The sequence below is a fragment of the Mustela lutreola genome, chromosome X (assembly GCF_030435805.1).
Source record: "Mustela lutreola isolate mMusLut2 chromosome X, mMusLut2.pri, whole genome shotgun sequence".
Taxonomy (NCBI): domain Eukaryota; kingdom Metazoa; phylum Chordata; class Mammalia; order Carnivora; family Mustelidae; genus Mustela; species Mustela lutreola.
The window spans coordinates 44,007,843-44,024,834 of NC_081308.1; the positions used below are offsets into that span (position 1 = coordinate 44,007,843).

A 16,992-nucleotide genomic window follows, 5' to 3' on the forward strand; every position below is an offset into this window, starting at 1 on the left:
TATCTAAAGAGGGGTTTGAGAAGAGGATTTCCTTAAACCATTCTCAAATTCAAGCCCAAGTATTTTACAGGTGAAATTGTTCTTTCCCTACTCTTATGAATGGGGTATTTTATTAGGAATCTAGGTGGTCATCTTGCCAGGAGATAATAGATGATGCTGTTCCCATCAGATGGTAGTGCTGAGATTGCCAAAACTGTCTTCTAATCTGAAACATTTCCCCTGCAAGTCCAAAAAATCTTGACTTGGGGCACAGAAAGAATGGCTGAGGAAGGGAATCACCATTTATTGAGGACCAACAACACGTTCAGCTTTACTAAGGGTCTCATTTGTTTCCTATCTTAGCTTTATAATAATAGTTAATATTCATTGAGTACTTATTCTGTGTTAGGTACTTTACTTGGATTAACTCAATAATTCCTCACACCAGATCAAGGAGGTAAGTATTTTGTCACCTCCAATTGACAGTAGAGGACATTCAGGCACAGAGAAGTTATATATGCTTAGTCACACAATTTGTAAGTGGTGGAGCCAGTATTCAAACCCAAGTGGTGTGGATTCCAGTGTCCATTTTTTAAAAACTGCCTCCCTAGAGGAAAATTATTACCTTTATTATTACAGAGGAGCTACAGCTTTATAAATGAAGTGACTTCCCAAGGTCATATTAACAGAGCTGTCTGACTCCAAACCTGAGGGCACTTTACTTTTCCTTGTATTGTTTTTGCTTTAATCTCACTTCAGTAAAAATAATAAATCTAGCATCTCACCTTTATTGAATATTTATTGTATGGCAGGCACTATCTTCAGTGTTTCACATGGACTATCTCATTGAATCTTCATAATAACACTTTAGATGGTACTTTTACTAGCCCCCTTTTACAGCAAAAGTTGAGAGGGTCAAGTAATTTATAAGGTGACATGGTAAGTTGATGGAATCAGGATTTAAAACCTTTTTATTTGCCTAAAGAGATGAAGTTTTTAACCTCTCTACCTGCCTAGAAAGATTGTTTCTCTTTTCCAATAGGGCCTATCCATCTTATTCTTGCTAAAGTCATGAGACAGAGCTAAGACTACTCTTACTCTTTGTCTTGCTTGGTCTGCCAGGCCTGAAAGGGAAGAATATGATGAAAAATTCCCTCCCAAATTCAAATGGTGTGAGTATTGTACTCTTTGGGCTCAGGTATGAACTACATGCTTACCATCAATTCAGACTTTGTCAAGAAGAATGAGACTGAAAAATAAGCAAAAGTTATTTTTAACACCTTTATTGAGAAATCATATATCATACAGCTCACCCATTTAAAGTATACAGTTCAGTGGTTTATGGTACAATTACAGAGTTGGGCAATGATGATTACAATCTAATTTTAGAATATGTCTATCACTCCAAAAAGAAACCCCATGCCCATTAGCAGCCACTGCTCATCCTCCCCAGCTCTCAAGCCCTTGGCAAGCATTAATCTGCTTTCTGTTTTTATAGATTTGCTTATTCTAGGCTTTACCTATCAATGGAATCAACAATATGTGGTCTTTTGTGATTTATTTCACTCAGCATAATGTTTTCAGGATTCAACCATGTTGCAGTATGTATCAGTACTTCATCCCTTTTTATGGCTGAATAATAATCTGTTGTATGGCTAGACCAAAGTTTATCCATTCTTCATTGATGGACATTTAGGTTGTTTTCACTTTTCAGTTATTATAAGTAATGACTCTTTGAACATTTGTGTACGTGTGTTTTTTTTCATGCTATGTTTTATCTTTTTTTTAAGTTTTTATTATAATTCCAGTTAGTTAACATACAGTTTTATATTAGTCTCCGGTGTGCAATACAGTGATTCAACACTTCAGTACAATCCCCTCTGGTAACCATCTGTTTGTTCTCTATAGTTAAGAGTGTTTTTTGGTTTCCCCTCCCTCTCTCTTGTCCCACCCTTTTCTCATTTGTTTTGTTTCTTAAATTCCACATATGAGTGAAATCACATGGCATTTGTCTTTCTCTGACTTTTTCACTTAGCATTATACTCTCTGGTTCTAGCAATGTCATTGCAAATGGCAAAATTTCATTCTTTTTTTGGCAGTGTAATATTCCATTGTATATAGTAAGCACCACTTTACCCATTCATCAATCAAGGGACACCTGGGACATTTCCATATCTTGGCTATTATAAATTATGCTGCTATAAACATCAGGGGGCATGTATACCTTTGAATTAATGTTTTTGTATTCTTTGGATAAATACCTACTAGTTCAATTGCCGGATGGTAGGGTAGTTCTATTTTTAACTTTTTGAGGAGCCTCCATATGATTTTCCACAGTGGCTGCACCAGTTTTCCTTCCCACCAACAGTGCAAGAGGGTTCCCCTTTCTCCACATCCTTGCCAGCATCTGTTGTTTCTTGTGTTGTTGATTTTAGCCATTCTGACAGGGGTGAGGTGATGTCTCACTGTAGATTTGGTTTGTATTTCCCTGATGATCAATGACATAGAACATCTTTTCATGTGTCTGTTGGCCATCTGTATGTCTTCTTTGGAGAAATGTCTATTCATGTCATTTTTTAATTGGATTATTTGTTTTTTTGGGTGTTGAGTTCTATCAAGTCCTTATAAATTTTGGATATTAACCCTTTATCAGATATGTCATGTGCAAATATCTTCTCTCATTCTGTAGGTTGCCTTTTAGTTTTTTGATTGTTTCCTTTGCTGAGCAGAAGTTTTTCATTTTGATGTAGTCCCAATAGTTTATTTTTGCTTTTGTTTCCCTTGTTTGAGGAGATATATCTAAAAAAAAAAAAGTTGCTATGGCTGGTATCAAAGAGGTTACTGCCTGTGTTGAATGCCTGTTTTTCAATGTGACCACACCATTTTACATTTCACCAGCAATGTATGAGTATTTCAATTTCTCTGTATTCTCACCAACTCTTGTTACTATCTTTTTGATCATTACCCATCATAGTGTATGAAGTGGTATCTCACTGTTGTTTCATATTTCTTTAATGTTGAGTATCTTTGCCTGTGCTTATTATCCATTGCATATATTCTTTGGAAAAATGTCTATTCTGATTCTTTGCCCATTTTTTACTTTTTATTATTGAGTTGTATCAGTTCTTTATATATTATGGATAAAAGACTAATATTAAATATGTGATATGTGAATAGTTTTCTGATTATGCAGATTATTTTTTCACTTTCTTGGTGATATTGTTTGCAGCACAGAAGTTTTTAACTTTGATAGGCTCTAATTTATTCATATTTTCTTTAGCCACTTGTGCTTTTGGAGTTCTGAGTAATCTTGCCTAACACAATTTCAAGATGATTTACTCCTATGCTTTCTTTTAAGCATTTTGTAAGTTTTTTTTAATAAATGTAATTCTTACATTTAGGTTTATAGTCCCTTTTTAGTTAATTTTTGTGTGTGGTGAAGGGAAGGAGTCCAACTTCATTTTTTTCTGTGTGGATACCCATTTGTCCCCACATCATTAGTTGAAAAACTATTCTTTCTCTATTTTTTAATGTCTTGGCACCTTGACCAAAAATTATCAGATCCTAAATATGAGGGCCTCTTTTTTTCCCCCAATATTTTATTTATTTATTTGACAGTGAGAGAAAGAGCACAAGCAGGGGGAACAGCAGGTAGAGTGTGATGCAGGCTCCCTGCCAAGCAAGGAGCCTGATGTGGGACTCAGTCCTGGAACCCTGGTATCACGACCTAAGCTAAAGACAGACGCTTAAACACCTGAGCCACCCAGGTGCCCCTGAGGTCTTTTTTCTGTACTTTAAATAGTAATCTGTTTATTTACATGTCTGTCTTTGTATGTGTACCACACTGTCTTGATTACTGTAGCTTTGTAATAAATTTCGAAATTGAGAAGTGTGAACTGTCCATCTTTTTGCTTTTTAAAGACTGTTATGACTATTTTGTGTTCCTTGCAATTTCATATGAATTTTAAGTTCGACTTTTCAATTTCTGCAGAAAAGACAGCCAGTATTCTTATAAAGATTGGGTTGAATGTGTAGATCAATTTGGGGAATACTGTCATCTAACTACTAGATTTAGATTTTAGTCTAAATAATCTTTTAGATTTTATTTAATTTCTTTCAACGTTTTATAGTTTCAGTATAAAATTCTTATATTTCTTTTGTTAAATGTATTCCTGAGTGTTATGTTCTTATTGATGCTATTGTAAATGGAATTGTTTTCTTAATTTTGTTTCCAGATAGTTGATTATTAGTGTGTAGAGATACAAATGATTTTATGTATCAACCTTATATCAGGCAGTCTTGTTGAACTCATTTGGGCAGGTAGTTGTGAGCAATATGAGAAGATCAGTAATATGCTTGGGATTACAAAATAAAGAATTAGATAAATCAGGACTAGACTAATAGGTTACTATGTACTGAGCATTTTTATGATAGGTTAATGCTTCTCAAACTTTAAGATGCATATAAATTTTCTGGAAATCTAGTTAAAATGCAAACTGTTGTTGGTGGGTTTGGGGTAGAGGCAGGATCCTGCCTTTCTAACAGCTTCTCAGTAGACAGCTGGTAGCTTTCATTTATTAAGCCGCAACTATGCAAGATATACATTATTATTCCCATTTTATATATAAGAAAATAAACTCTAAAATTGAGCATATACTATAGGTTCACAGAGTAAGTGGCAAAACCAGGACTTGCAAACTCTTCATGTTAATGCCAAAGCTGGACACTTCCCATTCTATCACACTGGCAATCTGGAATAGGAAGAGATCACTTGGGATAAAAATGATGTATATACTGAGGGAAAGAGTTCAGGGTCAGAGGTGCTGCCTGAAGTGCATTTGGGTCTAAACCTTGAGGTTATCTTGGAGAGTGGATCAGTGAGAACTGTGCTCTTCAGGTTGCTGAGAGGCAAAGTGTGAGACTGGACTATAAGGTAGAAGATGATGCTAGTAAACAGAACACATAGCTGGAGGTGGTCTAGAAAGTGCCCCACCTCTCTGTTCAGGCTAGACTCCAGAACTGGACTCTGTACTGCTAAGGTCTACCTTAAGATTACACCTATTGTTTACTCTTCCTGAATTCTAAATTATTTTACTGGGGTTAACGAATAGTATATCATCAGTGCTATCCCTCAGGGATCAGGGTAAGAGTAGGGATGTGGGTAAGGCTCAGGTCAGATGGTTACATATGAAGGATTATAGATAGGTAACCAAATTCCTTTCCATTATTTTTCAGTAGAATATTAGAGAATTTCCATCACCTCAGTCAAAACACTTGAGATAATCTTATTTTTTTTTTTGTCCTTAGCACCCTTTATTGAAGTATAACCCTTGATGACAATCTGGCAGGCATATCAATGTCAGCCAAGACAGGAGTGGTGGAGGACACAATCGCAGAAACAATTAGATTCAGAAAAATAATAGCTTTACATGGCATAGGTGACCCCCAACAGCTGTACAACAAACACTGGTTCTTAATCGATAGAAATTGCCCCCTGCCCCACCCCCCTCTAAAGATCTACTAATCTTCAAAGACTATAATACACTGTTACAGAACTGTTACTGGCATAGACAACTCCTTTGCCAAAGACAATGGGAGTCACCAAGCTCCAAACAAAGGAAGTAGCCAGAAATGTGCTCAGCTTCCTCCATCTGGGACTTGCTATGGGCAGAGCAGCACTGTCAGGGAGACTGGGGTTCAGGCTGTGGTTGTGGTTCCCCCAGGGAAGCTTTCTGACACAGGGGGCTAAATGGAAAACAGAGCCTGATCCTGGATTTGAAAAAGTCTTTTTCATCTTTTATCCTCTTAGTTCCTCTGCATTGTCTCTTCCTTTCTGGGGTCTTGTTTTTAGTGTGTCTGTCTCTCTTGGGTTCCCCTTGAGCACTTACCACTAAGCCCTGGCTGAGTCTGTAGCTGGTGGGACTCAAGGAGACTTAACGACCCAGAGCCCGGGGTTGGGGTAGGGGAATAAGAAGGGACAAGCAATAGTAACCCTTGCACAGATTCCTCTCTATCAACCTATTACCCACTGGGGCCTGTGTGAGTATTTGAAGAGAGAGGATAGAAGTCAGGACCAATAACTCTCTTTGGGGAAATCCTCTGGCCCACCTTCCACACTGCTACACACCTCAGACCTTGCCAGAGGGCTGAGCCCAGGAAATGAGAACAGGGGAGAGGCACTGTATCTCAAATAATACTGGCAGCTCTGAAGTACCATCATTCACATCTGTAGCTTGGGGCATTAGTTCCTGTTTAGTAGCAGACTTTTGTCTGCCAAGCTTCACTGCTCAGTATAGGGCTTATTTTATTAAGTGCTTTAGAAACCATCCTTCTGGTGAAAATGAGCATCCTTTTGTTCTGATTCCAACTCTAATCTCAGGTGGGATGAGGGACAAAAATAACATAGTCAATAGTACTTATAGAGTGATAAATTTAATACACAACCAATCTAATGCTGACTAGGAAAACCCAGAATGTGGTCTTTGTGTCCAGGTACTCTTCCCTGTGCCTGTGTTTCCAAAAAGCTGTTTTAGCACCACCCCAAATCTTAGAATGATAGATTATGTTGGCCTCAAACCACCCCCGCCCCCATACAGGATATCTCAATTTACTCCTTATTTATCCTAGAGCCTGTTTAAGAAAAAAAAAAAAAAAAGATGACAACAGCAGCCTCTATTCATAGCACTCCCCCACCTTCCTCAACCTTGGCTTGGGTAAGCCTAGCCCTTTACAAGCCATCAGCCTTCCTGAATAGCATAGATTCCTCCACTTGAGGGGAGAATGGCAGGTTGACATTTTAACAGTGGTTCTGATAGCAGCAGTTCACTTAAGAGCATACCAAGAGACCCCCTCAGGACACACAGCTGGCCAATATTCTTCCATTGTTTCCAAATACAATGAAGAGGAAATGGAAGCTAGAGAGCAGTATTTGTAGCAGCAGCAAAGTTCTTTGGCAAATTCTTTGGCTGAATGAGGCATCCCTGCTGCTACAGTTCACCTCCAAGGACCCTGGGAAACTCAGCAGTAACTAGAAGAGATGTCAGGGCTTAACTGGGCAGGGCTGTGCAACATGAACCAGGGGCTCCAGTGAGCGAGGAAGAGGGAATGGAGCTGGATAATAGGCTAGAGTTTGGTCACAGCTCCTTTCCTGCTGTCGCCCACCTGAGGGATTTTCCAATTTTCTAGGACAGGACCTTGGCAACAATAGCAGCGTTCATTGTTTGTGTGCCTAAGATCCTGGCTAGGTCGTAAGTTGCTCTGGGCAGGGGTGGAGGGGTGGGTTGTGGGTTGGGGGGGTGGTTGATGAAGGGGTGGCCCTGACTGGAGCTTCTAGCTACCATGAATTTCAGTTCCCTGGGTCAGGCCAGAGGCTGGAAAAAGCAAATGTGAGATGGAAGATCTCCTGAACTCTCTGCTACCCAATTTCTTAGATGGGAGGTGGTAGAGAAATGGGTAAACCCTTAAAACTTAAACCTGTTGGGGAATGCTAAGCTTATGGTTATCCTGATGTCAAGGAAAGTATAGGACCAGGCCAAAGTAAGCTGAGTTCAAGGTGAAAACTCCTTTCGTAGACCCTTGTAAACTTCAGGGAAAGAATTCAAGACTTTGGCTCTCGCGGGGTTGGCAGGGGTGAAGAATTTGAGGCTTTGGCTTTTGCTCATCTAACCTCAGTGAAATTCAGGCTGATCTACAGAAAACACCTTCCTTCTGGGATTACTTTTCCCTCTCCGATTCCCCTTTTCTCACCTTCTTAGTTAACAAAAATGAAAAAAAAAAAATCAAAACATAAAAATAAATAAAATCAAAAGGTCATTTAAAATACAACAAAGAACCCCTTCCTCAATAATGAAATGTGTATCCAGAAGTCAGCTTTAGTGGAGCTCTTAATGGCCCAGAGCGTGAAGACCTTAGGGTAGGCACCTATAACCCCCAGCAAGGAAAGGTAGGAAGGGACAGAATGTGGTAGGCCAAAAGTCTCAGGACAGGAGGAAGGCCACACTAGCCAGGGCAGAGAGTAGGCCTCCTTCCCCCTCAATCAGCTGCTGGGGAAGGTGGAAATGGAGCTGATTCGTGTAAGCCTAGCTTCTGCGGGGGCACCTAGGGGTTCCCAGTCTTTGCTTACATTCTGTTTCATGTTATTTCTTCTTCTGTGCTTCCCACTGCAAAGCTTACATGAGGCCCTTAAATTGCTGGTGAGTGATACCTTCAAGACATTCAGATCTCTGTGGGAAATGGCTGGGCAATGAACCTTGGGCAGGATGGAGCTACACAGGCAGATTCTCTCTGAGCCTCGAGAGGCTGATTGTGGTGTGGATGGGTGGTGGAGTCCTGGTACCAAGAAGAATGAAGACCTTTTTTTGGTTCTGTGTGCAGTGAGTACTTGCCTATGCAAACTGTGGGAAGGAGAGTGTGGTTGTATAATCACACCTTGCTGCAGGCACTTCTGCTTCTTGCTTCTCCCTAGGGTAGAAGTTTGGGGCCTCCTCAGGGAGTCCTAGCTGGGTGGGGGCATTGCTAGGTGAGGGGCAATGACAGATGTCCAAGGTAGAGGCTATGGAACAAACTGCTAACTAACTGCTATCTACTTGCTAACAAACTGCTAACAAAGGTTGAAAGCACTTCCCGTTGTGTCTGGGCAGGGATGGCATATCAGTCTACTGGTGGATTAGAAATTGCTGGGCCCCAGGAGTAGGCTCTCCCTGAGACATTTGAGCTGCTCTTCCCCAAGCTTGATCTTCTCTTCCAGCTCTCGCTGTTCGATGATGAGAGCAGATTTCATCTTCACAAAATGCTGGTAGTCTTGGAGCTGGTCCTGAGGCAGGTAGCGGGAGACCATGCCAAACACCAGCTTCTCCCGGCTGTCCACATGCTCCTTCAGCTCCTTGGCATCTGCCAACTGCCCTGTCAGCTGCTGCTTCTTCTCTATCAGCACCAACTGAGGAATCAGATAGACCAGTTAAGAGCCATGCCAGTTCCCAGTCGGCTGCCTAACCCATGGCGCCACCAGGAACGCGGCTGCCAACAACTCCCCACTCTGCGCTAACTCACCATCCCTAGACTTCCTACCATGAAGTCCACCTTCATGCAAAAGCCCTTCTTTCCTAGAGCAGCAGGGAGGATGAACACAACAGTGATTCTGGATGGGGCGATGTGCATTCACCCCTTTCCATCCCTAAATGGTCTTTCATCCATGGACCACCACCAGGGTTTGGGTGGGGGAAGGCTCTGACAAAGCCAGCTCATGCCCCTTCCATCCGGAGAACAAAGATCACTGTGACGGTGCTTTCAAAATGGTATGTGTCTCTGTGTTGGTGTACAGGTGTGAGTGTACATATCTGTGTGTGTACGCATGTGCATATGTGCCTTTTATTGTGGATTCCAATTTGTATCCCAAACCACTTCTGTGTGGAAAGGTAATATACTTTTGGGTCGGGGATATATGCAGAGTGGCCCAACCTGTGAAACTGATAGACTCCCAATCTCAGCTACTTGGTGAGACCTTGTCCTCTAACTCAGAGAGAAAACGAGGTGAACTTGCTGCTGCTGCTGCTACTACTACTATTACCAGCAGCACCACCAATATCACCACAACTATTCCTACTACTACTCTTACTACCACCATCAGTACCAATACTACTATTACTACTGTTATTACCACTAACGTCAATAATACCACCACTACCACCACTACCACCACTACCACTACTACTATTACTACCACTATCACTATCAATACCACTACCACTACTTCTACTACTATCACTGGCAGGTAGCACTCATTCAGCTTTTACCCTGTTCCAGGCCCTGTTTTAAGTAATTAATATTTATTATGTTATATATTTATTTAAGATTTTATTTATTTGAGAGAGGGAGAGCACTGGGGGAGAGTGAGAGGAAAAAGCAGACTCCCCACAGATCAGGGAGCCCAATGCAGGACTCGATCCCAGGACCCTAGGATCATGACCTGGGCCAAAGGCAGATGCTTAAATGATTGAGCCGCCCACATACTCTGGATTATGTAATTTAATTTTTAGAACCCCATGAGGTATAGGTAGTGTGTTTTTGAAGAGACTGAGATAGAATACAGTTAAGTTGCCCACAGTCACACAGTTAATTGTTGGTAGAGCCAGAATTTCTAGGCACTTAAAAGCCAGTGCCCATACTATGATTTATTGTGTCCCAGATAAGCCAAACTTGAAAAAGGGAGCCCTGAGAAGGAACAGATAGCATTTCCCCCATCTAACCCCCCAGAGACCCCAACTCTACCTTCTCCTGGTTGGCCTCTGAATCGATGCTGTTGAGAGCATTCTCCACCCGGGCCAGTCGTCCAGAGAGGGACAGCAACAGGTTGACCACTTTGTCCAGGTCCCCAATAAACAAACGGTATTTTTCAAACTCATTGGATTTACAGACCGCTTTTAGGTTGGCTTCCACCTCCTCTCCAAGGGCAGAATTGGCACTGATGTCCTCTAGCAGTCCTCGCTGGGCCTCCCGCAGGACAGAAAGTTTTCTACTGATGCTCTCAATAAGCTGTATCTAGGAGAAATCAATAGGAAAAGGCAAAGGATGAGATGGGGACTCACAGAAACTGATCTGTGCCTGTAACCTCTGTTTTGGGATCCCTGAAAGAGATGGTAGACTCTACGCGTCCTCAGAAACAAAGGAAACCCGAGCAAGTCATGAGAAATTCCAGTTTTCTGGACAGGCGTCCTCTATCTCACCTATTTCTTCAGATCTCGTAGGAATCTGCCACCACCAAATTTCTTGGCATCAGGTAAGTGGTACCCATGGGCTAATTCTCATTTGCCAGATGTAACTTAATACTTACTGAGACCACTTAATAAGTAGGAATTGGAATGCTTGTGAGAGCATGGGTTGGAAAAGCATTGTCATCAAGTGTTTGCCTTTGGTTTCGTTGATTGTCCGTCAATCCACTCAAGTACCTCTTCTGTGCATGGCACTGTGCTGGCTCTTCACCCCCTCTCTGTTTGGCTTTTGAGGCCTTTTGGATAAGACTGTGGGTTCTGAAGTCCCCATAACTAGGTCTGACTTCTAGTTCCCCCTTCCTGGCTGTGTGACCTTGGGCAAATTTCTTCATGGACTTTTACACTCTTGATCGGCAGAATGGGCATAACTGCAGTACCCACCTCATTGAATGTGCAACGGGCTTAGCAGGGACCAAGTGTATAATAAAGGCTGGCTGCTATTGCTGTCATTCAGCCTGGCCCCACCCTACCATTCCAATCTCAAGATTCAAGCTTTCAGGATTTGTCCCTCATTCCATCTGCATTTACAACACTCATCCATGCATTCCTGATTTGCTTTATGCAGTTCTACCTGCTCTCCATCTCTTCCTTCACTTTGACTAATCTCCTTCTTTCTTGAGAGCCCAGCTTTGCTCCCACCCTCCCTGCAGGAAGCTTCTGCCTCCATAGCCCTTCCTTTCAATGATCTCTTTTTCTGAACTCTCCTGTCTTTCAGAAATAGAACACTAGAGTGTAATTTGAAGTTGTTCATTCCTTGTTTCACATGGGTGCATCTGATCCCTCTTCTACTGATGATAAGTTTCTTTTTTTAAAAGATTTTATTTATTCATTTGAGAGAGAGGAAGAGCATGCATGCGTGCATGACAGCACAAGCACGGGTAGCAGAAGGCAGAGGCAGAGGGAGAGAGAGAAGCAGGCTCCCCGCTGAGCAGGGAACCTGATTCTGGGCTCGATCCCAGGACTCTGGGATCATGACCTGAGCCGAAGGCAGACCCTTAAACCGACTGAGCCACCCAGGCGACCTGATAAGTTTCTTAAGAGAAGCACCTCCTGTGTCTTCTGATCTGTCTTGCCTCTGGGTGTAACCAGTTCTGGAACTCCACTCACAGGAAGGTAGTGTAGTAGAGCAGCCATTTGGAGTCAGAGATGCCTGGATTCCAATTCCACCCCCTCCAAAGTGTGTGACCTTGGGCAAGATACCCAATCTCATGGAGTCCTTTGTTTCCTCATCTGTAAACTGGAGAAGCTTCTCCTCTACTCCCACTCCCCACTACCATTGTGAGGGTTAAGTTAGATCATAGAAGTAAAATGCTTCATATTTTGCCTGGCACTTTAAGTGCTCAATATCTGTTTAGTATTGCTGCCGCCGCCGCCGCTGCTGCTGCTACTGTTGTTGTTATTATTATTATTATTATTAATCACGTACTCTGAGCTAGTAGATGCTTGCCTGGTGCACAGTCCTAACAAGAACTGAGCTGCCTCAGGTTGCTCACAGTTTCTGCTCAGCATCGCACTATGGTTAAGGGCATGGACGCTAGTGCCAAACTACTTGGGTTTGAACCCCAGTTCTGCCACAAAGCACCAGTGTAGCCTTGAGCAAATCACTCAACCTTTCTGTGCTTCAATTTCCCCATCTAAAAAATGGGATAACAATAGCACTTACCTCATAGTACTGTTCTGAGAATAAAATGAGTTAATACAGGTTACACACTTAGAATAATATCTTGTATCTTGTGTATATATATTGAAGTACTCTTCAGTGTTTTTTCTTTATATATATATATATATATATATATATATATTTTTTTTTTTTTAGGTAGAGAGAGGGAAAGACAGTGCACATGAGCGGGTGGGGAGGGGCAGAGAGAGAATCTTAAGCAGACTTCACACCCAGCATGTAGCCCAACACAGGGCTCTACCTTATTATGGCTCTGAGCTCATGACCTGAGCTGAAATCAACAGCTGAATACTTGACTGACTGAGCCACCCACACACCCTGCTTCAGGGTTTGTTTTATTATTACTCACACCCAGGCACTGTGGGACCACAGGCTTGTTGTTTTCTAGCATGTGTTCCTTTCTAGTAGTTTATTTAGAAATGTCCAAGGAGAAATGTCCAGGAAATGTCCCAAGAGAGTCTTCTCTGGGTCCAGGGCCTGGTATCTATTTCAGAACCAGTCAGAAGTCAGGAGATCACCATGATCTTAAGACTGAAGCATCATAGGTTTATATGTAGGGAAAATTCTAAAACCCACTGGGAATTAGGAATCAATGCTACAAATGACATGACATAATTAATTAGATGCCAAGAGGGTCCCAGTTATACCTCTTACTTTTTCTTTCCCAAACAAAACTCAATGCCAGGGACAAGGGAGGGCTGGGGGCCAAACAATTAACTTGGAAAATCACCTACCCACCATAGCTCTTGGGTTCCATCGTTCCATAGATCTGGAAGGATGCAAACAAAGACAGCCCTTTGTTCTTGGCACCTACTTTTGCAACCTGAACTTCAGTCCTGGGTAAAGTGTACTGGATAGAGCTGAGGAATCATCACAGACCCAGCTAGAGCAGGAGTTGCTTTTCTAGGATATTGCAAATTGGTGACCTTCTTCACCTGTCTTCCTCAGACAAAAGCTGTCCTAGCTTCCCCACAATCACTTCAAATCACTACCTGCTATTCTGTGCCTTGCCATTTCTGGTAATTTTTCTCTTTTCCTGGTCAGACTCTTATTAGCTTTGCTCCTAATAAAGAGGTCCCAAGTAAGCCAGAAGCAGCCTTGCCATGCTCAGGGAACACAGAAGCCAAGGAGGCAGGCATCTGGATCAATACAACTCTGATACCACCATGCTTCCAATTCTTTCCCTGACATTTTGCTTCAGATTTGAAAGTGGTGGGGGGTCTCCTGCAAATGGCCTTGAGCTTTCCTACAGGTCATGCCCTGAATGAGAAGCATGGGCAGAGGAGCAATTTATATTGAGTTCAGATGTTCACAAACTGGTAAATTAGACCTTTGGGGTTACCATGGAAACCTTATTTGCTTACGAAATAAAATGGGTAAGTGCAGGGAGGGCAAAGTGATTCCAGGAATTTGATTAGAAAACTAGCCTAGTGATGCTTATAGGAAGAACAGGGAGGCTTTGCAGCAAAAACATCATTTCTATCACTTGTTCTACTATTTTTGAGAGATTATGGATTATTCTTGCAAATAAATACTAACGTTTACCAGCCTCCATTTTCTCCTTTTTTTTTTTTTTTTTTTTTTTTGGCTTAGTCAGTCTATTCCCTCACCCAGAAAGTGATACAGAGAATACAATCAATGCCTGCTATTGGTTTGAGCTTGCTGGCAAAACCTGATGTACCATGGGCAGCAAGTTACTTACAGGGCTGGCTAATTTCAGAGGGACTGCGTGGTCAAGTAGAAAGTGTAACAGTCTTGACTTCAAGTCCTGGATCTACCAGTAGGTCTATAACCCTGGGCAACCTAATCTTCTTAACTGGAAAAAAGGGGATCACTGTCTAGTTGTTTTAGGGATTCGAGAGACACAGTGATGATGATGATGATGATGATTTCTATTACTATCATTACTCTTATTGGCTGGATCAAAAAGAGACCGAAGTTGCATTTGTGAGGAACCCAAAGAGACTAATTTGATGTCCATACTGAACGGGGACAACTTGGTACAGGGATGTACCAAGTTGTTCTGGAGAGTGTAGAGGGCAGGTCAACCTCCAATCACACAAATTAAATGCTAAAAACCTAAGACATATTAGAAAACTTCACCTTTTTTTGAGCCAGTTCATGGTCAACTTCTTCCTCTTCCAGGCCAATCTCTGCCATTTCGGGTTGGTCTTTCAACTTGTTCAACAGTTCTGCCTTGGCCACAGAAATATTGTAATAGGCTGAGTAAGAGGTAGGCATACCTGGGGCCCCCAGAGGAGGTGAGAAGTGCTGAAATTCTTGTCTGTGGAAACAAAGAATGACCATTTGAACACCTCTGTTGAGAGGCTCCTAAACTTTCTGCTTCTTAATTTCCCCATTTGTGAAAACAGGACCCTGCTTCACCAAGGAGCTATGGAATAAGGAAATGATGGACCAGGAATCACTGCTGAAATGTCAACTGACCACATGAAGATTACCCAAAAGCCAAGGCAAGGCCAACTTTGAGAACTTAGAAGGCTATTTTTATGCCCCTGACTTCAACAGGTGGGGAAATTCTTTAGGGAGGATTTGGTTTGGTCAGCGCCCCACTAAGATCCAGAAAGACTAGAAGGCTACAAAGTTCTGAGCTTCTGATTTTCCATGATTCCCTTCAGTTCATGGCCCTGGCATATAAATCCCCAGGGAGGGAGGAGGTAGCAGGGATATATCTGAGACCTTAGCTATTCATCCTCCAAGACTGTTGGCTTCCCTCCTGCCCAGCCTGCATTGCTGCTCTCTCCAGCTCTATCTAGTCTACTTGCTTACAGAGGCACCCCACAGCTTTCCTGGACACTCTCATAATTTATTCTTTCCCGGTGGTGCCACTCCTGATTGACATGGCCCCTTCGCTGCAGATCACCCACAGCAAAGAGGACACCTGTGACTTCAGCAGTGGTCACCATGCTGGAGGCTGGGGTTAGCACTCCTGCCAGGGACTGGTTACAGCCTACCACATGTCTCATGAGCTCTTCTGAGACTGCCTGTGAGGCAGGCCTTCAGCCTGGGAAGGGATAGCATCTCTCCACTTCAGGCATATCCCCAAAGGCCCAGCCTCCTCCATGGTTGCAGAATGAAATGGGGAGAAATTGTAACCCGTGGCCCCCAGGGGCTTGACGAGTGTAGCGGCAGACCCTGTTGTCTTGGGTTCACTGAAGCCCGTGGGGCTGAGGTGCTGCTTCTCAGAGCCCCAGCCCATGAAAGAGAACTGCTCCTCAGGGAAGAAGTAGCTCTGGCTCCACGCTGGCTTGGGTTTGGACTCTTCTGCCATCGAGGCTTCTGGTCTGGTGTGAGGAAGGAAATAAAGAGAAATGCTTTAATATCAGGCTTCAGTGACAGAAGGGCAAATAATTCTACCCATGGCTTATGCAACAGGGAGGCCCACCCCCACTATATTCTTGGAGCCTACCAGCCACCCCAACCCTCCACCTGTCTGTGTCACTGACCCTTTGCTAACCTCTAGCTATTTGAAAGGAAAAATAGGAGAAACTCATTAGTCATTTTTGCAGCTACTTGCAGCTCTTAGATAAAGGTCAAAAATAATGGTTAAAAGGCTCCACAGCTATTTACTGATTCATGCTATGCTGCCTCCTAATTCACCACGCAAAAGAAACTTGGGCATGCCAATATTCCTCATCCAAGGTATTCATTTTACCTGTGGGTTTTTAAGATAATAACACTAATAAACGAACAACACTAGCTAATATTCAGACGTGGCTTACTATGTCTTAGAAGCTGTCCTATGATGTGTTTTTCTGTATGTGAGGGGTAGGGGTGTGTGTGTGTGTGTGTGTGTGTGTGTATACATAGAGATTAAAAATGTAATGCTCACAACAACCATTTTACAAATAAGGAATATGAGGCATTGAGAAAGTGGAAGAGGAAAAGTGACTTCCTCAAGGTCACCAAATAGTAAATGACAGACCCAAGATTTAGACCGAGGCAACCTAACTCCACTATGTCACTATGCTATCCTGCCAAAGTGACAACTTGACATCATATAAAACCTTGCATGTAAGGAATTTTCTGGCTGGACTAGATCTTCGTTAGCAGACAAGAGAGAACATTCTGGAAGGAATATGAATATATGAACTTAGGGAATTCTTACCTATAAGAAAAAATATATAGGACATGTGTGAGAGAGTTCAGAGTCAGAAAATGCTGAGAGAAGGTACAGAATTAAGGGGGAAAAAGGGATGTGGCTGCATGTTACTTATATTTCAATAAAACTGGAAATATTTTTTAAGGGATATACTAATTATAGACTCAGATCGCAGCAGACACAGCCCTATACAATGTCACAGTGTATCATATTAGGCATTATGTCTTAGTGCCTCTGTCCTCATAATCTCCACAGACAAGGCAGAAGTTACAGGAAATCTAAGAAACATAATCTGCATTTTATAAGGAACACTGAAGCAAAAATCAGATTCCTTCTGCAGAGCACTGAGAGGAAATGCATAGAGCTCAGAAACTAAACTATACCTGTACTCAAAGCAGAGTTAGGAGACTTAACACTTGAAAATTCCACTAACCTGCTTTCATATGTAT

The 16,992-nt window shown here is 42.3% G+C and overlaps 1 protein-coding gene across 4 annotated transcripts in view; it reads right to left on the reverse strand.

The window, feature by feature from the left end:
* Positions 1 to 1,246: 1,246 nt before the first annotated feature.
* The window catches only part of SHROOM4 (shroom family member 4), a 218,921-nt gene continuing 203,175 nt past the window's right edge, over positions 1,247 to 16,992 (reverse strand). For 3 of the 4 annotated variants that reach the window (XM_059158603.1, XM_059158604.1, XM_059158605.1), the window contains 4 exons: positions 15,576 to 15,725; positions 14,527 to 14,707; positions 10,246 to 10,515; positions 1,247 to 8,914 (listed from right to left, as the gene is read on the reverse strand). In XM_059158603.1, coding sequence (XP_059014586.1) covers positions 8,645 to 8,914; positions 10,246 to 10,515; positions 14,527 to 14,707; positions 15,576 to 15,725 — 871 coding nt within the window. In that variant the 3' untranslated portion in view covers positions 1,247 to 8,644. Of the gene's footprint in view, positions 8,915 to 10,245; positions 10,516 to 14,526; positions 14,708 to 15,395; positions 15,726 to 16,992 lie in introns of those variants that run through there. The other variant, XM_059158606.1, reaches the window with a different exon arrangement.